At 39.9% G+C, this 26,446-nt stretch overlaps 1 protein-coding gene and 1 long non-coding RNA gene across 2 annotated transcripts; both read right to left on the bottom strand.

Annotated features, from left to right (window-relative positions):
• Window positions 1-2,716: 2,716 nt before the first annotated feature.
• On the bottom strand, window positions 2,717-8,618 carry LOC127160434 (uncharacterized). The gene is made up of 2 exons (XR_007826747.1): window positions 4,024-8,618; window positions 2,717-3,817 (listed from the first exon to the last, which is right to left on the bottom strand). It is a non-coding gene; the product is annotated as an uncharacterized LOC127160434 (long non-coding RNA).
• A 10,328-nt stretch (window positions 8,619-18,946) lies between these two features.
• On the bottom strand, window positions 18,947-20,635 carry LOC127160436 (GTPase IMAP family member 9-like). Its single transcript, XM_051103074.1, has 2 exons — window positions 20,623-20,635; window positions 18,947-20,393 (listed from the first exon to the last, which is right to left on the bottom strand). The coding sequence occupies exons 1-2, from the start codon at window positions 20,633-20,635 to the stop codon at window positions 19,525-19,527; spliced, it is 882 nt and encodes a 293-aa protein (XP_050959031.1). The 3' UTR covers window positions 18,947-19,524.
• Window positions 20,636-26,446: the final 5,811 nt, after the last annotated feature.

Here is a 26,446-nt window from a genome sequence, read left to right as displayed (position 1 = left end):
ACCCATTAAAATGGTGGAAAGAACATGAAAAGATCTACAAAAGATCTGAAAAAGCTGACCAGCTGACTCACCTAATGCTTCTAGATTAGCAACTGTAAGGCTTACCTCTCTAGGCCATCTTCAACCTAAAACATACAGATAAACATCTATAAACATGATAAAAATTGATGGAATATTTATGTTACACATGCAGACAGACAGGCAGACCTGTGCCTTTGGGTTTTCTTTTTCAAGTTCAGTGTTGAGGACAGCAATAAGTGTTTATGTTAGCCTAAATCACTGCTGACACACAGAGACACCACAGTCTATTTATTTCTAATAGATTGCCAAAGTTCGTCTTTTGCATAAATTGTAAGCTTCCAGCCCTGGTGAATAAAACAGCATATACTGGTTAGGTACACAGCAAAATCCCCAGTGTTAATTTAACACTCTGAATGTGGACACATATAAACACTGAAGAGGTGTTAAAGTTAACGAGATAATTAGGTGATTAACGAAGTGATGATTGATCATTATTGAAGACACCTGATGTTAATAAGCAGAATCACCAAAGGAGAAAACCAAAATTTTTAAGCAACCATTATAGTGGTCAGTGTTTGCATTAGTTGGGCTCTTGACCCTTAAATCATCAATATTAGGTCTTGTTTGGCTGCAATTACTGAGTTATAGCAGCCAGACAAGCAAAGAGCAAAAGTCAATAAGATGGCATTGACTGTGTTTGACTTAATCATCATATAGTGACTTGAGTATTTGACATAGAGTTTCCTTACAGATTACAAAAAAAAAACTGTGAACAAAAGATCAATTAGTTTTGCCATAATCAGACAGATGATGAAAAAAAGTTTATCTTAATTTAGACACACAGACATGAAGAATCAGTGTGAGAATCACAACAACGGTGACCATCAAAAAGTGTGTTGTAGCCAATCAGAACTCATCCATGACTCCCATCATGCATTGCGGCATGAATAAATTATGAGAGTTCAGAGTTGATCTGTTTATCTGAATATGCCGTTTGTCACCATTGTTGAGATTCATGGGCTGGTTCTTGATGTCTATGTGTGCCTAGGTGAAGTACTTTTTTTTTTTTTTTTAAACAGGTTGTAAAAAAAACCTTTCCAAAATGTATAGGAAGTGCTGGATCTTCTGTGGATTGTCAAGGCTATTACAATAAGCAAAAAAAAAAAAAAAAACCTAACTTAGAGATTAGACTCAAACAATGACCACTTACAACAATGATTTACGTCAAACAATGAACATGTTAAAACATAATCACCTGGTGATTTGAGCTTTTGGCTTGACTGGCTGTTTCAACTCAAATACAGCAGCCAAACAAAATCTAATATTAAAGATTTAAGGGTCAAGAGCCCAACTAATGCAAACATTGACCACTATAATGGTTGCTTAAAAATTTTGGTTTTCTCCTTTGGTGATTCTGCTTATTAACATGAGGTGTCTTCAATAATGATCAATCATCACTTTGTTAATCACCTAATTGTTTATATGTGTCCACACTCAGAGTGTTAAATTAACACTGGGGATTTTGCTGTGTATCAACAGATAATGTACACCATCATTTAGATGATCAAAATATGAATTCAAAGAGACCAAACATGGCATAGGTGAGTTATACTACTAGTTATCTATCATAACAAATGCATATAACCGTAAACAGTGGAAAACACAAAAATACAGTAATATATACACAATGACCTGGGCTATGTGCGATAGGAAGGTCAAAGAAAGGTTTGTCTGTGAATGTATAGGAAAGAGTCAATTTCTATAGTCATTGTGTCTTTCCTATGGACAAATATAGTGTGCTCTGCTTGAATTCTTTTAAGCAATAAAACCCATGTTATCAGATGGTCACCGTGGCAACTGAGCCCTTTTGGGGTATTAGTTGCTTTGGGGGGTTGTCTCCAGAACTCCAGCATATAGCTGGCTTGTTGGTTTTAAAGATTATTTGTTAAACGTAACAAATAACTGTATGTCTGTGTCACGAATCACATTACAGTCTCCACATTACAGTCTGGTTGGCCAGATGCTACAACTAAATATAACATTTTTTATATATTTTAACCATACTTGGTTTATATATATTAACCACATAACCAACCTGGTCAGGAGCAGGTTTTCTTCACTAAACCCAGAGTTTCTTTCAGTTTCCTCCCCCTTTTTTAAAAAATTAATTAATTAGTGCCACAAAAAAACATCTTCTATATATGAAAAATTATATATTTAGTGTTTTTTCCTGGGGGACATTTAAATGCATTTAACTGTGACACTCTTCAATGTTTTTTATGTGCAGTGTCGCTATTCTACCACTAGATTGTCTGTGTAAGCATGCTCAGAGGTGTGCTTATGTTTACACACAGTTCTACATATGAGTACATATAAGTGGTTGGATCCCACACTTGAAACTGTTCTTACGCACTCATTGCACACACATCTGTGCGTATACACGGTTGATAAATGAGGGCCCAGGACCTCTACCACAATCTTACTCAGAGTTGTCCTGACTGAACTGTTTGTTGTTGCTTTCATTGGTTTGTGTTGGTATAAATTCAGCCCATATTTAGTCAGTCTTTGTTCAGTTTTTATTGATTTAGGCTGTTTTTTTTTTTGTTTTTTTTTTCTGAGAATCCTGGGTATCTTGTTTGTTTTTGAGTATATGAATAAATTGAGACTGGTGCAATTAGATCCTGCAACCACACTGTGACATGATAATTGACTTTTTATTTTACATTTACATTTAATCATTTAGCAGACACTTTTATCCAAAGTGACTTACAATGAGAACAACAGAATAAATCAGATCAACAAGAGAGCGACAGTATACAAATTGCCGTATTTAGAAATTATATGTCTTACTTTGAAGCCTAATTATCATAGGATCTAATGCTCATATTAAAACATATTAATAGACTGAGCCTAATAGTCAAAATATCATGTGACATCACAAATAGCCAATCTTACCAGACCTCCTCAAACTAAAATAGTTCCTTCAGACATTTGTGATGTTTGAATACTAAGATTCTTCCTGCAGACCAGCACACACAGCAGAGGATCTGAAATCAGTCGCATACTCGTCAGGAAATAAGGAATAAACAAAACAGAAAGCAAAACAGAATAAAAAAAAAAATCGAGTAACATTAACGTCATAAAGCACCAGCACCAACAGAGTGTATATGAAAACAACCAAAATATGATAATCTAGTTTCCTGGATGTGTGAGAATGACAATCAGCAGAACATGAAGCTCCACAAGGTTTTGTCCATGTGATTATTGACACCATGAACACAAGAGGAATAATAAGAATATTATTCACAGTAATAGCACAATAAAAGGCAAAGAGAAACACAAGTATGTATAAAATTTTAGAACATGAAGAGAAAACACAAGCAGTATTCAGTCGATCTTTCACTGAGACAATTCCCTCTAGTGTCACCAGCAGGTTTAGGAGGAAACCACAGGCTCTTGATGACCACCATAAGGATGACAAATCCCAATATGTCCAATTCGTAAAGGAGGGGATCTCATCGAAGAGATATTTTAAAAGTATGTAGGGACTCAAGTAAAGCTCAACAAAGTCAGTGATGAGGAGGAGGATGATGAAGATTGAAATACGATGTCCATTCTTTCTGTGATGAATTAGATCGCTGACAGACCAAACAAGAGCTGGTAGACCTGCACACGCACCAGTGATGATGAAGATGGACAATCTGACCTTTACCTCCAGGCGTTCAGCATCCAGCTTCCATTTAAATGGATGATTTTCCATACTCTAATCTCTCTTTGATCTCTTTCTGTTATTCAGCTGAAAATATGTAATCAAAGAAGTAAAAGAAAATTGTATTTGTGCTGTATACTGAGAGAATTTCAGAAGATGCACATCTTATAATTTCAGCTAAACAATACAACAACTCAGAATCAGCAGGCTGAAAACATTCATGCATTTTAGTCTGCATTACATGCCAGTTCATATGTAATGAAGTAAGTCAAAAAATACAAAAACTGTTTTACCTGAAAATATTCAGGAGATTTCTACAGCACTGTGCTCATGACATAAAAACATTTCCAATCTTGGTTGATTTCTTCTTTCATCTGTGTGTCTTGCTCTTTCTTATTTCTTCTGCTGGTTTCTGGTTGTTGGTTTATCTGATGATTTGATCTCAGCTCTGATATCTCTGAGTTCTGACTGGTGTTTAGTAAGAGGCATGAATAATCTTTATTTAACCCTTTAACTGTCTCTGTCCGCTCTGTGGGACGCCTAAGTTTACTTCACCATATTACAAATAAATCCTAATCTAATCATGACATACTATACATCGTTTGAAAGGTCTAAATAGATATTTTACTATATTTTTGTTATAAATTATGTAGGAAAAGTAATAGATTAATGTCAAAAGTGCAACTTAAAAAAAAAAAAAAAATCGACATCATAGCATGAGTTCTGACCTTTGTCAGAAAAAAACTTTCTTCTTTGCCTTTTTCCCTGTCAAATTTTAGAAATCATAAGAAATTATATATTAGTTCAAAACTTAAAATCTCAAAATTCATCCTTTGAAAGGCATTTTAAAATCAGACACTGCATTACATGGAAAATGTACATTAAAATCATATTACAAAATATTTTCATTCATGAATTATAAAAATTTAAGTCTGGAAAGTGCATTTTTATGGTGTTCAAAAATGGGAGTGAAAGTTAAAGGGTCAAACCAGAATGTTTAAAGTATTAAGAAATGTAATTGAAGTAGAACAAAAAAAATAATAATAATAATTCTAAAACATTTTTTAAAATTTAAAAATGTTTTACTGTATCCATAAAAGAGCAGATTTGTGCAAATTGTAGTTCCTTAAGTGTTTAAATTGCTTAGTGCAGTATTTCTAAAAAATAATAATAATAATCAGATGAAATGAGACATTTTCTCAGCGCTGATAAATCAGGAGATAAAAGCTTCAGAGAATTAGTGGAACTTTTGAAAAACCACTATAACCCCAAACCAAGTAAGACTGTGCAGCGTTTTCAGTTTAATTCTCAGAACAGTCAGATCACTCTGTGGTGGATTATGTTGTGGTGCTTCAATAATTAGTAAACTTAATAAACTTTCTCCAGTGCAGAGAAACATAGATCATCACATTAGTGACAGTGCAAACCGGCTCCAGTGGTTATATAAAGCCATGCTCACACTACAGGATTTTTAGCCCAATTTTCCCCTCCCAAGAATCGGAGCGAAAATCTTGTGGAGCACCTCGATCGGTCACGATGTTTGGCACGAATTATCTGGTAATATGAGACATTCACAGATCCAATCTTGCACCTACCGCTCTGCTCTCAAACAAATCATCAGTACTTTCACAACAGCCAATGCACGACTGCAAAACAGCTGCTGTGCGGTCCGTTGGATAGTGGAGATGGAGGAAACTGCTGCTTATGTTTTTGTAGTAACACTGTCTGTATTCATGGGTTTCAGTCACATGAATTTTTGTCACGGCCGCCATCTTTAGGACCTTGCGTAGCCTCTCCTTGGTGATCGGAAACCAAAATAACACTTCACCAACAACGATAAACAATATTTGTTTCTTTGTTTGTTTGTTTTTTAAATAGATACATTAGGATTAGATCCTTATTTACTGTGAAGCGAACTGCTGACTCTACTAAAGTTTAGTGAAAACCATTTTGACCTCATACACAATCCCTCTCCATACACTCAGGCCAGATTCAGGTAAATTCTCACCTGCCAGTGACTTGCCCATCTGCCACACCCGGCCTGGATGTCTGTGAACTCAGTGCCAGATCCTGGACCCAATCAATCTGAGACAGCCATAACTTACCGACACAGCCGCATCCATCCAAGCCAGAATCGGCCTGTTGCGCAGCCAGAGACTTAGCCTGTTCATTAATAACTTGTACTGTTCATATTTTGTTTATTTAGAATTAATAACGTTACCTAGCCAAAACGTTTACTTTCATTTTAATGATATAGATTAGAATACATAAATAACATGACTTAACAAATCTATAAACATCTCATTATTATGACTGCCTCTGCTAGCCGCGCAGGCCATCTGTGTCATCTAATAATTTTCAGGTAAAAATCGCTAAAACAGGCCATTTGTTGCTATAAGTTTTTAAACGAACTCACGACAGCACTGGATGTTAATGTCATTACGTAACCACGACATAAAGTGCCCGGAAAACACACTGAAATTACTCAAACTTTCCGTCTTTTTCACCAGCATTCTACCCGCATTTAATTTACATATCACATTTAGGAAAATTAATAGACAAGAGGGATAAGATTAATTATTAGTTTCTTGGAGGTGATCAATAGTGGCAAAAGACTTTCACCGTTGATCACAGTGGACCAACAGCACATAACTAACAATCAATAAATAAATGATTTAATAAACAAATAAATAAATAATAATAATATAAAAAAAAGTTTTACTATTTATAACTTTTGAAGGTTGTTAAAATAGCTGCATTTGTTGCTAGTTGCTTTGAAAAACAAGTTGCAATGGTAGTCTGAGAAATCACTAAATCTGGCAACACTGCAGGCTACCCGGACATTTCAGCATGTCCCGCCAAAAGCTGCCTTCACTAGCAACCTTCCCTTTATTTCCACACTGCCGCAGCAGCGTCTGCTCCCGCAGGAGCCTTCTCAGTATTTCCACCCTGTCGCAGCAGAATCCACTCCCGCAGAAACCTTCTCCGTATTTCTACACTGCCGCAGTAGTGTCGCTCCCGCAGGATCCTTTTCTCTACTTCCTCACTGCCGCAGCGGTGTCCGCTCCCGCAGGAGCCTTCTCCATATTTCCACCCTGTTGCAGCAGTATTCGCTCCCGCAGAAGCCTTCTCCGTATTTCTACACTGCCGCAGTAGAGTCGCTGCGACACTACTGTGTAGGATTAGGGGTGTGGGGTAGATGCGTATAATATGCGCACAAAAACTGTGTATTATGCACGTCAATGTCCATTTCAGCGTATGAATAGCACGCCAAATAGAAACATAAAATCGTGCTATTGATATGCATTTTCCGAGACCGGGCTCTCGAATTAGTACATTATAGGTTAACGAAAACAATACCTTAAAAATGAATAGAAGCAGTTTGTTGTGATCACATAATTTTGAACTGCTAAACCCCTGGAAAGTCCAAGGATCCAGTAAGCGAAAGCATTCAAATAGTCTTGTCACAGATCAAGAACATCTCGTTGATTTATAAGCTTTAGTTGCTGAAATGACGATCTGTTGCTTAAGATCACGTGAGGTGCTCCCTCCGTCATGATAATCTTAATATCTTACAGTGTGTGATGCGCCACGGTTTTCAAATCTTATAGTGTGTGCATGTTCAAGATAATCTGTAAAATACGTGTATTATCACACAGATGTTTAGGTTAGATTTGCAGCAAGTGCTGCTATTTTGATAAAATTATATCTAGGTAATTTTCTCCAGGTTATTTGGTTAACAAGATTATATTAATGTCCCGTGCCCACACATTTTTCCTCCTGTTTTCCATTTCATTTAAAAGTTTAAAGTCAGATTGTCAGTTCATCACACTGAAATCCATTTTGTACTTAGAAGTCAGCTTTTTGGATCGACTGCATATAATGGGCCATCACCCTGCAGTGTCTCCCGATATTGTCTCAAGATTCTATTCTGTCTGATGGCCCAGTATCTGAACCTGGACAGGTGTCATAAACTGAATGAGATACAATTTCTAGGTCATTCAACAACACAAATTCTTAAATTTAATTCTGTCTTTAAGATCTGAAAATTTGCTCTGAAATTCTAAATTACTTAATTGGTTCTTGAGTTTTGTTACTGCAACTTGATTCACTCGCATGCAGAACCAGTTCTGCCTCTACTGTGGTCAAGCAGGACACATGAACACATATGTTCGGTTCGTCCATCACCTAGTTCTCGATCGGTGAGTGTAAATACTTGTATTGCAACCTCTGCGTCGAACATAATGTTAGCAGTCAGGTTATTTGTCACTGATCAAGCAATCACCACTACTGCTTTATTAGACTCTGGAGCAGCTGGTAATTTTGTTTCTTATGAATTTGTTCAGCAACACAAACTAAAGCCAACACCCTGTCACTCTCCTCTTGCAGTGGAGGCGCTAGACGGATGCCCCCCTCGGAGTAAGGAAAATTCTGCGCAAGTGAGGTTCCTTGTTGAAATTCATTCGATTCTACGTCCCAGTCATGCAATCATTCTTGGATTATCCTGGCTGTGCATGCACAATCCACACATCTCTTGGAGGGAAGGACAGATCATTTAATGGGATGCTACATGTAAAGATCGTTGTCTATCAAAAATTACCCAAGCAACTGTAATAAATTTTGCTTTCGCCAACTTAGGGGCGCCAGTTAAGGTAGTGAATTTAACTTTCGCCAACCTAGGGAGGTGAAATAGGGTAGTGATGGGTACTCATGTCACAGCTGACATGATTCTTGGATCACGTGTCAATTAATGTGTGGTTATGAGTACATCACATTAAAAAGATTTGTGGGATCAAGCGGCTGGAAGCGGAGCTGTCCCGACGCGGATGGAGCACTGCGGGAGCGAGAGCATGGAGCGGCCCTCAAACACGTTCATATGCAGGGATTGAATTTGAATCCTTCTTCACCACAAAGGAGTGAGCGGTTTCTTTCTTCTTTTCCTTTTTTTTTTTTTTTTTTTTTTTTTTTTCTTCGCCGAGTTCATCTGATGTTTGAGACTGATACCAGTTAGGAGAATTATAATAAACTGTTTTAACGCCGGACGGGGCGGGAGGAAAAGCGAGTGGAGTTTCATCCTTCCACGGCTTGGCGTGCAACGGACTGCTCTGAGAGCCGGACACAGTGACGCAAAACATTTAGTTTTGTTTTCCACGGAGGACCAGTCACCACCCTCTGCCCAGGAAACATTGGGGACTGGATTTTTCAGGTTTGATAACTGACTGATCCAGTCTGGTATGTGGAAGCCTACATTGTTCTGTTCATTCTTGTTATTTTGTTGTTAATGTTCTTCATGTCCTGAGATTGAAAATGGGCCAATTCCTGCTAATGTGTAAAAAACTTTTTTTTTTTTGTGCTCCATGATGAATAAGTTCATAATACAAGATGAACAATCTAATTTGTGTTACTTATAATGTTAAAGGGCTGTGTAGCCCCATTAAGAGGAGAAAAGTACTCAACCAATTAAAAAAAATTTAATTCTGCTATAGCTATGCTTCAGGAGACACATCTTTCAGAAAAGGAGCATTTGAAGCTGAGGAGGGCATGGGTTGACCAGCAATATAGCTCCTCATATCACAATGGGAGAAAGAGGGGTGTCACAATTCTTTTCAATAAATCTATTTATTTTTCTCATGAGAAAAATTTCTGTGATAAAGAGGGGAGGTATGTGATGGTAATTGGAAGTATAGGGGGCATTAAAATAACTTTGCTTAATTTATATGCTCCAAATGAGGACAACCCAAATTTTTTCAATAAGATGGCATCATTGATAGCAGATAAAGCAGAAGGGATTATTCTGATTGGAGGGAACTTTAATTGTGTTTTGAGAGCAGCTGTTGATAGGCTCCCTGCAGGTTCAGGTTCAAAATCCCAAAAGTCTCTGGCTCTTTTAACACTGATGGGGGAGGTAGGCTTGGTAGATGTTTGGCGCAGCTTACATCGCAAGGAGAGAGATTTTACCTTTTTCTCACAGGTTCACTGTACCCACTCAAGGTTGGATATGTTCCTGATGTCGGGAGCAGACTCCTTTAGAGCTACTGAATGTAATATAGAAGCAATCACCATCTCAGACCATGCTCCAGTATGTTTGAAATTAAAGATGAGCCCAAATAACAATTTTAAATATTGGAGAGCCAATGTATCTATATTAAATAAAGAAATAGTTAAACAAGAGTTACAAAAAAGTATTATTGACTATCTTGAATTTAATGATAAGGATGGGGTGTCTCCAACAGTGTTATGGGAGGGAGCCAAATGTGTCCTAAGGGGCAATATTATTGCAATTTGTTCTAGATTAAAAAAGGAGAGAACTGCAGAACAATTAGAATTAGAAAACAAAATCAGAGCATTGGAAAGAGAATTTCAGACAACTCGGAAGGATGACGTTCTGGACAAACTAAAAGAGACTAGACAACAACTGAATAACTTGTTAACCTACAAAGCAGAGGGGCAGCTGAGATTCACAAACCAAAAATATTATGAATTTGGTAATAGGGCTAGTCGCCTGTTAGCATTTCAGCTGCGTAAATCGCAATCAAGCAGAGTGGTGTATAAAATAAAATGCCCAAAATCTGGGGATATGATGCAGCAGCCGAAGGATATTACAAAGGCATTTGCCAGCTACTACCAGGAGTTATATAGGGAAGAGGACTGCCCAAATAAGATGGAAAAGATTGAAGATCTGCTTAAATCAATTAATCTTAGTAAACTGACCGAGGAGGAAGCTGACCAAATAACAAGCCCAATTACAAAAGAAGAAATTAAAAAAAGCATTATGAAACTTAAAAATAACAAATCTCCAGGAGTGGATGGACTCCCTGGAGAATATTACAGAGTGTTTGAAAAAGAGCTGACTCCAATTCTGCATAAGGTCTACAATTACGCGCTCTCAGAAGGTGTTCCCCCCCGGTCATCGTCTGAAGCCATTATTAGTGTCATCCATAAAGAGGGCAAAGATCCAACACTCTGCACCTCTTATCGTCCCATCAGCCTTTTATGTGTTGATCTGAAAATACTTACGGCCATCATTGCAAACAGAATTCAAATCCACATAAGAAAACTTGTAAAACCTGACCAGACTGGTTTCATTGCACAGAGACAAGGAACAGATAATGTTAGAAGAGCCTTAAATCTCCAAATAATAGCGCAAAAAAGGAACACCCCATCAATGCTTCTCAGCTTAGATGCTGAGAAGGCGTTCGACAGAGTGGATTGGGCCTTTCTACAGCACTCTCAAACATATGGGTTTTAATGACACCTTTATTAAATGGATCCAAATATTTTATAAAGACCCCAGGTCACAAGTAAGGGTTAATGGCCACTGCTCTGATTTTTTCTCACTGGGACGTGGCACTAGACAGGGTGAAGTCCTTTCCCCCTCTTTATTTGCACTTAGCATAGAGCCGCTGGCCGAACTGATTAGATCCAATCCTCTCATACAGGGAATAAGAGATGAAACCAATACTCCTCATAAGCTGTCTCTTTTTGCTGATGATATTTTATTATTTTTGGAAAATCCTATTACCACCATTCCTGCCCTGCTCCAAAGCCTTAATGAGTATAGTACTGTATCGGGATATAAGGTTAATACAAGTAAATCTGAAGGATTAATGATTGTTGGGAACTGGCCATCACAGTTAGATAATTTGGTCTCATTCAGACATTCCACACAGGGGTTTAAATATCTGGGAGTAACAATTACCCCTAAGATCATTCAGTTGTTTTCATCTAATCATGAAAAGTTATTTAGGGAAATCAAAATTGATTTGAATAGATGGGACGTACTTCCACTTTCTCTCCTAGGAAGAATTGAATGTATTAGAATGAATGTTCTACCGAGATTACTGTTCATATTTCAAAGCCTCCCTGTTTTTGTACCACAATCTGCATTCAAATCATTAGAAAAATGCATTTCAAAATTTATTTGGCAGAACAAAAGGCCAAGAGTGCGCCTTAAAATTCTGATGTCAGATAAGGATAATGGTGGCCTGAGGTTGCCTAACATAAAAATGTATTATTGGGCTGCCCAAATAAGAGCAATCGTGGCCTGGATCATTCGTGATCCAGAAACAATATGGGTCTCCATGGAGGAGGAGTCAATGCCTGGAATATCTCTATCGTGGCTCCCATTTATTGGTCTAGAGACACAGAAGAAAATGAAGATCGAAAATTTATGGGTTAAAAATACTCTAAAAATCTGGAACCAGGTACAAAAACAATCAAGAGGATTGGTGGCCCTCTCACGAGCCATGTCCATAAGCAGGAATATTGAATTTCTTCCATCTCTAACGGACAGGGGCTTTGATAAGTGGGCGGAGAAAAAGCTTATCACTGTAAACCAACTCTTTGAGGGAAATGTAATGAAAACCTTTGCCCAACTAAGAAACACCTTTAATCTACCCTCAGGGGACCATTACAGATATTTACAAATAAGGGACTATTTAACAAAACATAAGGACTGGGATCAGCTCAGAAGAGAACCAACAAACATAGAAAAACATTTGATTCATCTGATTGAAAATAATGGTGTAATGAAAAAACAAGTGTCCTTAATTTACTGCAAACTGATGATGGATATGTCGGATAATACCCAACATATAAAACAACAATGGGAAATGGAACTCAATGTGACATTGGATGATGATACTTGGGTAGGGGTTTGTTCTGGTTGCCATAAGGGGGTGGGGAGTCAAATGTGGAAGGAGTTTGACTGGAAGTCAAAAATCCGATTTTTCAGGACACCACTAAAGTCTCTCCGCTCTGGGAGTTGGGGTAGCAATAAGTGCTGGAGAAACTGTGGACTTGTGGGTGATCAAACGCACATATTTTGGGACTGTCCCATTATTCAACACTTTTGGACTGAAGTTAAGGGGCTCGTAGAAAAGCTCCTTAAAGTGAATCTTTCCTGGGACCCTTTAACGTGTCTACTGGACAAATTCCCGGATTATCTGTCCCATGATCAGAAAACTTTGCTACATCTCCTACTAATGGCTGCAAGGAAAATGATAACAACTTATTGGTTGAAACCTGAACCACCCACAATCTCACAGTGGATACAAAAAATCAGACAGTTATATTTAATGGAACAGTTGACAGCACAACTACAGCTGAAGACTCACATCTTTGAAAGAAGATGGGGACCAGTTCAAAGTCTTGTTGGATAGGCCACTTATGTCTCTTTTAAGTTTGTATTTTTGTTTGAAGTTTGTCTATTTATTTTTATTTATTTCCTCAGATCTTTCTTGTAACCATATATATCTTTATTTGAGAGCTCGGGCCCAATCTCAGGACTGTTGTTATTGTTTGTATTTACGTTGACTGTTGTCAATAAAAGTTCAAAAAAAAAAAAGAAACAGGTAACATGTTTCGCAGCTTGGCAATGTTTCTAAGATGGAAGAAGGCTGTTTTTGTAACATGAGAAATATGATTTTCAAAAGACAAGTTGCTGTCTAATATAACACCCAGGCTTTTGACTGTAGTGGAAGTAACAGTACATCCGTCTAGTTGTAAATTGTAAGTCAAAAGATTCTGTGTATTGTTTTTAGGTCCAATAAGTAATATCTCTGTCTTATCTGAATTTAATAGCAGAAAATTGTTGGTCATCCAATCTTTTACATTTTTAACGCACTCTGTTAACTTTGATAATTCAGAAGTTTCATCTGGTTTTGTTGAGATATATAGTTGAGTATCATCAGCATAACAATGGAAACTAATCCCGTGTTTTCTAATAATATTACCAAGGGGCAGCATGTATATTGAAAATAGTAGAGGACCTAGAACAGATCCTTGTGGCACTCCATACTTTACTGGTGATAACTGAGATGACTCCCCATTCAAATAAACAAAGTGGTAGCGATCAGACAGGATCTAAACCATTTTAAAAAACCTGCATAATTTTGTAGTCAATCTATTAGTATGTCATGATCTATAGTGTCGAACGCAGCACTAAGATCAAGTAAAACTAGCAATGAGATGCAGCCTTGGTCTGACGCAAGAAGCAAGTCATTAATGATTTTAACAAGTGCAGTTTCTGTGCTGTGATGGGGCCTGAAGCCTGACTGAAATTCTTCATAGATATCTTTTTTTTTGCAAGAATGAGCACAGTTGAACAGATATAACTTTCTCTAAAATTTTAGACATAAATGGAAGATTAGAAATGGGTCTATAATTTGCCAGTTCACTAGGGTCTAGTTGTGGTTTCTTAATAAGAGGCTTAATAACCGCCAGCTTGAATGGTTTAGGGACGTGACCTAAAGATAACGATGAGTTGATAATATGTATGATAATAGCAGTTCTTCTGCCACAGGTAACAATTCTTTTAGTAATTTAGTGGGTACGGGATCTAATAGGCATGTTGTTGGTTTAGACACAGTGATGAGTTTATTTAACTGTTCCTGTCCTATAGCGGTAAAGTACTGCAGTTTTTCTTTGGGTGCGACGAAAGAAGTTGACATATTAGATGCAGTATAATCTACATTGGTTATTGTATTTCTGATGTTATCTATTTTATCAGTGAAGAAATTCATAAAGTCATTGCTATTAAACTGTAAAGAAATATTTAGATCAGGTGGTGTCCGGTTATTTGTTAATCTAGCCACTGTGTTAAATAAAAACCTAGGATTGTTTTGGTTATTTTCTATGAGTTCGCGGAAATGCTCGGCCCTAGCAGCTTTTAAAGCCTGTCTGTATCTGGACATACAGTTTTTCCATGCAATTCTAAAAACGTCCAAGTTAGTTTTTTTCCATTTGCGCTCAAGATTGCGAGTTTCTTTTTTGAGGGAATGGGTATTACTGTTGTACCATGGTGCAATACGTTTTTCTCTAACTTTTTTCAATTTGATGGGGGCAACAGCTTCTAACGTATCGGAGAAGATGGTGCCCATATTGCTAGTCATTTTGCCTAGATCCTGTGTATTAAGGGGGACACAGAGCAGTTGAGATAAATCAGGCAGGTTATTTGTAAATCTATCTTTGGTGGCTGGAACAATAGTTCTGCCAAGACGATAACGCGGAGCCATATAGTTAATATCAGTGATACGCAGCATGCACGATACAAGGAAATGGTCAGAAATATCATCACTTTGAGGTACCATATCTATATCAATAAGATCAATTCCATGCGATATAATTAAATCTAGCCTATGATTAAAACGATGAGTGGGCCCAGTGACATTTTGCTTGACTCCAAAAGAGTTTATTAGGTCAGTAAACGCAAGTCCTAACGCATCATTTGTATTATCAACGTGAATGTTAAAATCTCCGACAATTAGCACTTTATCAAAATTAACCAATAGTTCTGAAAGGAATTCTGCAAATTCTTATAGGAAATCTGTATATGGTCCTGGCGGTCTATACACAGTAGCTAAAACAAGAGATAGGAGAGATTTCTTTTGCATATCTGACAGAGTAACATTAAGCAAAAGTATTTCAAATGAATTAAACCTGTATCCTGTTTTCTGAGTAACATTGAGAATATCACTATATATTGTTGCAACACCACCACCACGACCACCCTGACGGGGCTCATGCTTATAATAGTAGTTTGGTGGAGTAGACCCATTTAGACCAATATAATCATTAGGTTTTAGCCAGGTTTCGGTTAAGCAGAGTACATCAAAACTATTATCTGTGATCATTTCATTCACAATAACTGCTTTGGGTGCAAGTGATCTAATGTTTAGGAGCCCAAGCTTTAAAAATGGTTTCTGTTTGTGTATTTTGCTTTTTTCTGGTTTAATTACGATCAGATTTTTTCTAGATCCTGCATTAAATTTATGTTTTGACCTCACTATTCGAGGAACAGACACAGTCTTTATAGATTGGACAGTGCAACTACTATCATTTAAGCGTTCAGAACAAGAGCCATCGTAGCAATCATTTGAGGATGTACTCACTAGTCAAATGGAGCGTAGCGTCCTGGAGATGTTGTCCGACAGCAGCTCTGCTCCGACTCTGCTGGGGTGCAGGCCATCAGCACGGAAAAGCCTAGGACGTTCCCAGAAAAGATTCCAATTATTAACAAAGAGCAGTTTCTGTTCTTTCTGTGCAGTTGAATCCCTTCATGGCTAATGTACCGTTTTTTCCGCGCTGCTTGCAGTATCAACTCCTTGTCCACATAGCGTAAGAAACGCACCAAAACACTTCGTGGAGCATGGTTTGCTCCCGGCACCAGGCCGAGAGACCTGTGAGCTCTTTCAATCTCAAAGCGTGTTTCAGGAGTAAGGTCCAGCCATTTCGGCAACATCCTTGTTAGATATTGCGCGATAGAGTCAGATCCTTCAGCTTTCTCAGGAAGGCCGACGATCCTCAGGTTTTTCCGCCTGCCTCGGTTCTCCAAGTTGTCTATTTTGGCCCGAAGTAATGATAATTCTTTGTCCCGAGACTTGATTCTTCTTTCCTGCGTTAGCATGCCATCTTAGGCGGCGGAAATTCTTGCTTCTGCCTCGATTAGTTGTGACTCGTTCGACGCCACTCTACCGGTTAAATTAGAAAGGGATTCCTGTATTGCAACAACTGATGTAGAAATATTGTCCAAGCGGCTGTCAATTGCACTCGGTCTGCCATCGATATTGCCCAGGCTGGCTCCCAGCGAGAGAATTTCTGTCAGCATGGCGTCAGATTGATCTGACGAGGCCTCTTCCGCCTCAGCCTGTTTTTTCTTTGCAGCTCTGGAAGGCCGAGAGGACGCGAAGAGCGGAAAGTCTGGTGATTCTTTGATCTCGGACATTGATGCTTAATGTAAGAGCGATAGACTTCAAGTTTGCGTCGAATTAACTGAAAGATAAATTAGAAAAAAAGGGAACTGGCGCGGAGCTAACAGATTATGCGGCCATCTTTGGCGAGGTCCCTCTAGCGCCCCCTCTAATGCACTTTTTAGAGCGCCATCAGTAAAATCCATTCCACATGACGAATGCGCTAATAGATTAAGCTCTATGCTCACGCGTATGAACGGGCAGCATCTGGGGTGGAGAAGTGGACATGGCACATGCTCCAGTCATTTTTTGCGCCACACCCACATTTATTTTGCTTCGGACGCCCATGCATTTTGTTGACCAATATAAGTAGCAACTATTTATTAATAAATAATAATTTAAGTACAGTCGTTATAAATTCAAGTCCTGCCAAGTCATTAGGTCCAAGTCAAGTCTCAAGTCACTGAATTTAGTCAAGCAAGTCACAAGTCCTTAATTTTGCGACTGGAGCCAGACTTGAGTCAAGTCATATGACTTGAGTCCCCCACCTCTGCATTTTGGGATCCATTTTCCTTGTGTTTTGCCACTTCCAGTGCGGATGGTTGTTTCCAGAACATTTGTGTCCCATCAGGAAAATAAATCCACTAGAGGTGTGACGAGACACTTATCCCACGAGACGAGACAGGAGACTGGGTTCATGACTTTTTTTTTTTACTATTGAAATCTCCTGAATGAATGATTCAATGACATACTTTTTTTTAAACGGGCAGTTGTCGCCACCTCCTTCCGCCATCCTCCGGATGAGGATAAGTATTACTATACAAACAAGTGTTAAGATACTTTCGTTTTGATCACTACTGTAGACAATAAGTGTTTATACCCAAACTATAAACTTTTATCCCAGTACTTCTGTTATTTAAATGTCTGTAACAGAAATAATGATTTTATAGTGGAGTTGAAAAGACTATTTGTGTTGCTTTTTCTGGATCAGCAGCAGTATAAATGCAGATTTGATTGTCTTTAACACCAGTTTCACATCGTAAGCGTCAGTGGAGCGTGAGCAGCACGTGTTTTGTCACCGCCCCTATCGGAAGCGTAATGTTAGATCACTGTCTCCATGCCTAGACAAATAAGATCCAGCCCCGGACGCCAGATCCCGTCAGAAAACATCAGTTTGTCCAGTATCAGAACAACTCGTCAGCAGAGAGGTCTAATACCCAAACCCTGTTAACAGGAGGTCTTGTCTGGTACTCAAAAATACCCAAAACACTACTAACAGTCGTCTATCAGCCAAGAAGTTGACTGAGGAAAAAGCCAATGAAAGTGAAGAGCAGAAGCAGGAGACGAAGTATGATGGTAAAAAGGAGCAGAGTTTATTGAATAGTCTTAGTTGCGTATGTCTCAATGCTCAGACTTCATCTGAAGAACACAAATCCAACAAGTTTTTTTATACCAAACTGGTTCACAACAACATCCCATAAACCTTGAGTTTCCATAAACATTCCCTTTTATCTCTTATTCATGAAGACAAACAGCCCTTGAAACCACACAGTCATAAGACTAAACAACAATAGAAAAAATATATAAAAAACAATTATAATATAATATAATATAAATGACTAATCAATTAATAAATCAATAAAATGAATATATAAATGACTATAATGATTATTATGATTATATGATTAAATGGAATAAATGAAATGATTAATGATTATAAATAAATAAATGAATGAAGAATATATACAAAGAAAGCAAAACACAACTCAAATGTATGGTTGCCCTGAGGCAAAACTTACACAGTTTGCATTTGAGGATCGTCAGATCCTTCTGTAATGATGACCGACCCTCTGATTCATTAACATGGGCAGCGACAAAACTTGCCCTTCACGTTCCACTGACACTCGTGATGTGAAACAGCTGTAATAGATCGTTGTCATTCAGGTATAAGATCGCGTGGGTGTTTGAATCGAGATCTTGATCTTTTAAGGATTAATTGTGTAGCTGTAATGTAAACACTGCAAAATGTTTTGGAGGATATCATCACGAGATCCGACTGGTCTCGCGAGACACGTTGGATCTAAAATCCACAGAAGGAGGTTTGGCCTTAACCATAACTAACCCTGTTTCCTGTTTAAAGTAGGTTTATACAAACAGACAGAGAATCACTAACTCCACACAGTTTGAACCGTGAGAGTGGGATGCTTTCAAAATAAAAACATCAAATACCAAAAACAGCTGTAGAATGAATGAGCGACTTCTACTGTTTGCTGGTGTTGAAATACTTGCACCCAAGAGGTTACTGCTAGACACCATGTCTAGGAAATTATATTAGAAATTATATGTCCTGATTAGATATATATTATATGAATGGTTCTGGGTAAGTTTGTGGTATGAGCCCCAATACTTTACATAAGAATATTAAATATTAGAATCAAATATTAAATAAATAGAAGAAACACTGAAACGGGCATCTGTCCAACACCACGAACCTTGTGTATTATATACATATGTAAACGTTAAAAAAAAAAAAAAAAAAGCCCACCATACTTTTTACCTGATTATGTACAAAACTGGTCAGCAGCTGTGGAAACAGTATTTTATTTGAGATGTTAAACACATTGAACACATTGAATCTTCAACCAAAGATTTAGATCACATGATGTGGACTGATTAGATAAATGAAATAATAATGAATTATTAATAATAATATATTATTACTAGAGATTGGGAGACTTTTAAATTAAAAATGATATGTCATATAATATTTGCTCATACCCAGTTGGGCTACAGACCAGTGTCAGAAATAGGCAAATTATTAGCTGTGGAAATGGATTATATGCATTATCTGCACTTTCTCTATGAGTCTGTGCACACGTTTCATAAACAGAAACAGGAAATGTTCAGGGAAAAAAAATAAAACGTGGCAGAATACAGTATTTCAATGTCAAAATCTTTACAATCAAATTTTTTTTTTTACTGTATGGTTTAAAAGTCTGTTTGAAAGTTTTTATTCATTAGAAAATGTACAGTATTCAAGCAAAAAGATTATTGTTTAAAAAATTGTTTCATGCTATGTCAAATTTTGTATCAGGCTGTTTTAATCTAATCACTTTTTTTGTCCTTGCTCAAAGTTGATTTGGCTCTTTTAGCACCTTCTAATGCTGCTCCTCCTACTAATCCGACTCCTCCTGCGACTCCTGCTCCTATTCCTGCTCCTATTGCAAGTGTTGCTCCTGATGCTGCTGCACCTATAGTTCCTACTACAGCTCCAACAGGTGAACATATCAGTCCTACACCTACTGCGAGTCCTGCCACTGATACAATTTCTTTTGCTTTTTGTATTTTTTTCTCAATATCAAATTTTTTCTGGGCTTTTTCAAACATCTCACTGGTGTAGTATGTCCCTCCATTCGTCACAACCATCCCCTGGATCTTGTTTAGCAGCGGTCTGACCTGAGAGCCGTTATTCCTATATATGTTGTTGAACGAGTGATATCTGCCACCACAGCTGTCAATCAGCTGCTGTAGTTCTATGCTTTCTTCTATATAATTTTGTAAAGTTATGTCATATAGCTGATCAGTATGAGTAAAAAGTACAATAGTGTACTTCAATGCACCTTCTCCAAAGTTCTTCTTTATAAGCTTGACTACATCTAAATCCTCCTTTGTAAATCTCCCCACACTGATCACAAGGAGAAAAGCATGAGGACCAGGAAGAGACATTTTAACACACCTCTCAATTTGATTTATCATGTCCTCCTCTGTCAACGATCCACAAAATCCTGGCGTGTCAATCAATAAGATTTGTCTTCCATCTATTGTCTCATGAACACTCTTGGACACTTGTGTTACAGAATTTGCTGACATTCTTGCATTAAACGTTCTTTCTCCCAGGATGGTGTTTCCTGTAGCGCTCTTCCCAGCTCCAGTCTTACCCACTAGAATAATCCTTAGACTCCTGAAGCTCTCATCTGTAAATCAACAAATATCCTTAAATGTCTGTAACGTTAATGGGGAAAAATGCTACAGTGAAAAAAGTTAACTGTAAAAAAAGAGATTGTCCTCCAAAAACAACCCCATAAAGTTTTACATTTTAAAGTTTTTAAAGTTAAGGACCCTCTGGTTGCCGTATGTCTACATTTGAAATAATGCACCTGAGCATGCAAAAGCCATGATTTGTGAACGGTTCTACCCACTGACCTGCACAAATCATGACCTATGATGCAGATAAAGGCCTGTAATGCGCTGACGCAGAGCGATACGTCACCGCAGCGCCAGATCAGTGTTTTAGTAATGAGTTCCTTAATACAGCAGCGGTTGTACCAAAACCTTACTCCCCTTGAAATTACTACTCCCCTGTTTCTCCCTATATGGTTATAGATGAGGTGTGAGGGCGGGCTTTACAGGTATAGACCTATCAGGTAGCAGCACGCCCAATGTATGAACCAAACAGAAGCAGGGGGGTTGATTTTTGCTAATGCTAACCCCGTGAGCAATAAACTTCAGTTTTTGCAGTTCCATACCATCAGATTAAAGCAAAACTTTCTGTTGCGCCCCTTGCTGTTGGTAGAGGCGCTAATTTAGCAAACACCCCTATGCGTTGTAATTGACACAAAGACAGTCGTATAGGTTGGAGAATGGTGAACATGATTTCACCAAGTACAACATGTTCCTGGATAACTTTTCAGGAAATGTCAGTTTTAGCCTTAAAACCACAGTTGGGTGCTTCTACACCCTTGTTAATCAGCTATCATTTCCCTCTGATTTCAGGAATAAATGATGGGTAGGGTTAGGGTTAGGTTTAGGGGTAGGGATTGGGTTAAATCTATATTTTTGTACAGTAATGTTAATCCAGGATAAACAAAAGATGTTGATCCAGAACATGTTTGGCTTGGGAAAGCCAACTTACTGAAATCCTATTTAAACTTATTATTATTAAGTTGGCTTGAGAAAGCCAACTTACTGAAATCCGACTTAAACTTATAGTTAAGTTGGCTTGAGAAAGCCAACTTACTGAAATCCGACTTAAACTTATAGTTATTATTATTATTAAGTTGGCTTCCGTATTAATTTCGGCGCGTAACTCGTCCCGCAGTTTTTGTCACAGACCCATGAAACGGGCGTCAAATCGTGCGGCCTATTCGGGAATGGTGTGCTATGACTTTTATAAGCGATCGGGGTACGATGATCGCACACGGGGCGAAAAATCAGCCGAAAAATCCCATAGACAATGCATTGCGGCCAACTTTGAGGGGTCGTAGCGCCGAGCGAGAATTTCGTAGAAACATGCGATTCACCACATTTGGAGAGGCTGGCAAGCTGTGCGAGAACATACCTCACAATGGGGTATAAGTTGTACCCCTGGGGCGCAAGAGCCCCCCAAAGTTCCCCATTGACATACTATGGGGAGGGACGGCCCATTAAAAAGCATGTTTTTTTCTACTATGGTAATTTACATAGGAATTTTGCATTGAACATAACTCTGCATCACAATGTCATAGAGACATGGGGGAGGGCTCATTTAACTCAGACAACCAATCAGACTCTCAGGATCACTGTGAAGCTGTCAAGCCACGCCCTAGCAACCGTTTAGAGCACCCTAGCAACAGATCCCATAGACCACCATTATAAAAGCCCAGATGGATATCTTTGGATCACAGTGTCATAGAGACATGGGGGTGGGCTCATTTGATTCGGGGCAGTAAACAGCCAATCATGAATCACCATAGACACTTCCTAGCCACGCCCTAGCAACCACTATCGAGCACCCTAGCAACCCAAACCCACACAGGCATATCTTCAAATCTGAATGTCATAGAGACATGGGGGTTGGTTTATATCATTCATACTGGCAAGCAGCCTTTGGAGTGTCATCATTGGTAGCTTTTAAGCCACTCCCTAGCAACCAAACAGAGTACCCTAGCAACCATTTAGCAAGACCTATATCTCTACATCAGAACATCGTAGAGACATGGGACTTGGTTCTTTTGACTCATGCTAGCAAATAGGAATCCTTAAGATGCTAGTCATGCTAGTAGTGAATAGCTACATGCTAATAGTGATTAGCTAAGTGTTTAATCAGGCTAAGAACTCTATAAGACTCCATAGTAATGATCTGTGACAACTAGTAACTGCCTAACAACACTAGCAACCACCCCAAGTACCTTAGCAACCGCCCTAGCAACCACCCCAAGTAACTAGCAACCGCATAAACAAACACTCCCTAGCAACCGCACAACACCCAGCAACCACCCTACCTTAGCAACCGCCCCCGGTAGCAGCAACCCCAACACCCTAGCAACCGCATAGCAACACCCTAGCAACCACCCTGGTTACCCTAGCAACCGCCCTAACACCCTAGCAACCACCCTGCCCTAGCACCCTAGCAACCACCCCGGGTACCCTAGCAACAACACCCTAGCAACCACCCCGGTTACCCTAGCAACCACCCTAGCAACCACCCTGGCACCCCGCCCTAGCAACCAACCACCCTAGTACCCTAGCAGCCGCCCAACACCCTAGCAACAACCCCTAGCACCCTAGCAACCGCATAGCAACCAGCAACCACCCTGGGTACCCTAGCAACCGCATAGCAACACCCTAGCAACCACCCTAGCAACCACCCTAGCAACCCATAGCAACCCCTAGCAACCACCCCACCCTAGCAACCACCCTGGCCCTAGCACCCCTAGCAACCACCCTAGCAACCACCCAGCAACCACCCTACCAACCACCCCAGTTACCCTAGCAACCGCATAGCAACACCCTAGCAACCACCCTAGCAACCGCACCCCAACACAGCCCTAGTACCCTAGCAACACCCCCTAGCAACCACCCTACCCTAGCAACCCTAGCAACCCTAGCAACCACCAACCGCCCCTAGCAACCAGCAACCACATAGCAACCCCTAGCACCCTAGCAAACAACACAACCACCCCCTGGTAGCAACACAACCACATACCCCTAGCAACCACCCTACCCAACCCTAGCAACACCTAGCAACCACCCCAACCTAGCAACACCCTAGCAACCACCTGTTTGTAGCAACCGCATAGCCACTGCACAACAACACTATTAGCAACCCTGTAGCAACCCATAGACTTACAATGCAGGTGTTCATTTTGCCAACTGCAACCAGCATCACCAATAGTTGACCTAGCAGCCAAATTAACCACATATCTTAGTGCCGAGTTTTGCCACTGCAAGCACCACTATTATTTTCTTCAGGAAATGTACATATTGGTGCTTGCCAAAGGCAAAGCATCACTATTTATTCACATTATTATTATTTATTATTATTATTATTATTTTCTTCCGTATAAATTTCGGCGCGTAACTTGTCCCGCAGTTTTTGTCACAGACCCATGAAACGGGCATCAAATCGTGCGGCCTATTCGGGAATGGTGTGCTATGACTTTTATAAGCGATCGGGGGTACGATGATCGTACACGGGGCGAAAAATCAGCCGAAAAATCCCATAGACAATGCATTGCGGCCAACTTTGAGGGGAGCGTAGCGCCGAGCGAGAATTTCGTAGAAACATGCGATTCACCACATCTGGAGAGGCTGGCAAGCTGTGCGAGAACATACCTCACAATGGGGTATAAGTTGTACCCCTGGGGCGCAAGAGCCCCCCAAATTTTCCCATTGACATACTATGGGGAGGGACGGCCCATTAAAAAGCATGTTTTTTTCCTACTATGGTAATTTACATAGGAATTTTGCATTGAACATAACTCTGGTTTACAGTGTCATAGAGACATGGGGGAGGGCTCATTTAACTCAGACAACCAATCAGACTCTCAGATCACTGTGAAGCTGTCAAGCCACGCCCTAGCAACCATTTAGAGCACCCTAGCAACAGATCCCATAGACCACCATTATAAAAGCCCAGATGGATATCTTTGGATCACAGTGTCATAGAGACATGGGGGTGGGCTCATTTGATTCGGGGCAGTAAACAGCCAATCATGAATCACCATAGACACTTCCTAGCCACTCATTTGACCTAGCAGTAAACAGCCAATCATGAATCACCTTAGACACTTCCTAGCCACGCCCTAGCAACACTGTCGAGCACCCTAGCAACCCAAACCCACACAGGCATATCTTCAAATCTGAATGTCATAGAGACATGGGGGTTGGTTTATATCATTCATACTGGCAAGCAGCCTTTGGAGTGTCATCATTGGTAGCTGCCAAGCCACTCCCTAGCAACCAAACAGAGTACCCTAGCAACCATTTAGCAAGTCCTATATCTCTACATCAGAACATCGTAGAGACACGGGACTTGGTTCTTTTGACTCATGCTAGCAAATAGGAATCCTTAAGATGCTAGTCATGCTAGTGAATAGCTACATGCTAATAGTGATTAGCTAAGTGCTAAATCAGGCTAAGAACTCTATAAAACTCCATAGTAATGATCTGTGACAACTAGTAACTGCCTAACAACACTCTAGCAACCACCCCAAGTACCTTAGCAACCGCCCTAGCAACCACCCCAAGTACCCTAGCAACCGCATAGCAACACCCTAGCAACCACCCTGGCAACCCCCGGCAACCCTAGCAACCGCATAGCAACACCTTAGCAACCACCCTGGGTACCTTAGCAACCGCCCTAGCAACCACCCCGAGTACCCTAGCAACCGCATAGCAACACCCTAGCAACAGCATAGCAACACCTTAGCAACCACCCTAGCAACCCCTTAGCAACCACCCTGGGTACCCTAGCAACCGCCCTAACCAGCAACCACCCCGGTACCCTAGCAACCACCCAACACCCTAGCAACCTACCCCTACCAACACCCTAACACCCTAGCAACCACCCCAGCACCCTAGCAACCGCCCTAGCAACCCTTAGCAACCACCCCTGGCAACCCTAGCAACCACAACCCTAGCACCCCCCCGGTACCCTAGCAACCGCCCTAGCAACCACCCTAGCCCTAGCAACCGCCTAGCAACACCCCTAGCAACCACCCACCCAACCACCCTAGCAACCGCATAGCAACACCCTAGCAACCACCCTAGCAACCCCTAGCAACCACCCACCCCGGTACCCTAGCAACCCCTAGCAACCACCCTGCACCCTAGCAACCGCATAGCAACACCCTAGCAACCACCCCCCTTACCCTAGCAACCGCATAGCAACACCTAGCAACCACCCTGGCAACCCTAGCAACCACCCTAGCAACCACCAACCAGCAACCCTAGCAACCCCGCAGCAACCCTAGCAACCACCCCCAGTTACCCTAGCAGCCAGCCCACTAGCAACACCCTAACCTATTACTATTCACCCTGACAAAACCCTGCAACCGTAGCCCCTAGCAACCACCCTGTCGCCCATGAATGAGGTGTCAAATCGTGCGGCTTACCTTTTCTAAGCAACACACTGTTTCCCACAGCACCACTCAAAAGCAAAAAAAACCCATAGACTTACAATGGCAGAATGTTCATGACATATCACTCAACTGTCACTTTCTCTGTCACTTTCCACACCCAAATAGCAACCACCCATAGCAACCCTTGGCCAAAGGCAAAAATTTATTTTTTTCATTTTTGGCGTGCTTAAATTTTTGGGGTTTTCACGTTGGGGCCTTGGGAAACCCAAAAAGATGGGGAGATTTTTTTTTAATTTTTTCCGCAAACGAAAACTCAAACCACCGAAGTCCTAGGTTTTTTTATTGGCCAAAAGGAGAAATATTTGAAGAATATCAAAATTTCAAAAAAAAATTTCCCCTTTTCGCTAAAAAAGCGAAAAAATGTTTTTTTAAAAAAAATTTTTGGCCTAACTCGAAAAATTTTTTCGAACTCATTTTAAAGTCGATTTTTGGGGTAAAAAAAAAAATTTTACTGGGGGTTTTTTAAAGAAAAAACTAAAAAAGGGTTAACTCAAACCTTTGCCAATTGCTTAAAATTTTTGCCCGGCCCGTCTTTTTGTTTCCAAAAAAAAGGGTTTTGGGGCCAAAAAGGCCCCGGGGATTTCCCCCCATGGGGGGGGTTTTAAAATTTTTGGGGTAGGGGGCCC

This window comes from Labeo rohita, unplaced genomic scaffold (assembly GCF_022985175.1).
Source record: "Labeo rohita strain BAU-BD-2019 unplaced genomic scaffold, IGBB_LRoh.1.0 scaffold_350, whole genome shotgun sequence".
NCBI classification, from domain to species: domain Eukaryota; kingdom Metazoa; phylum Chordata; class Actinopteri; order Cypriniformes; family Cyprinidae; genus Labeo; species Labeo rohita.
This window is presented reverse-complemented; position numbering and strand designations above follow the sequence as displayed.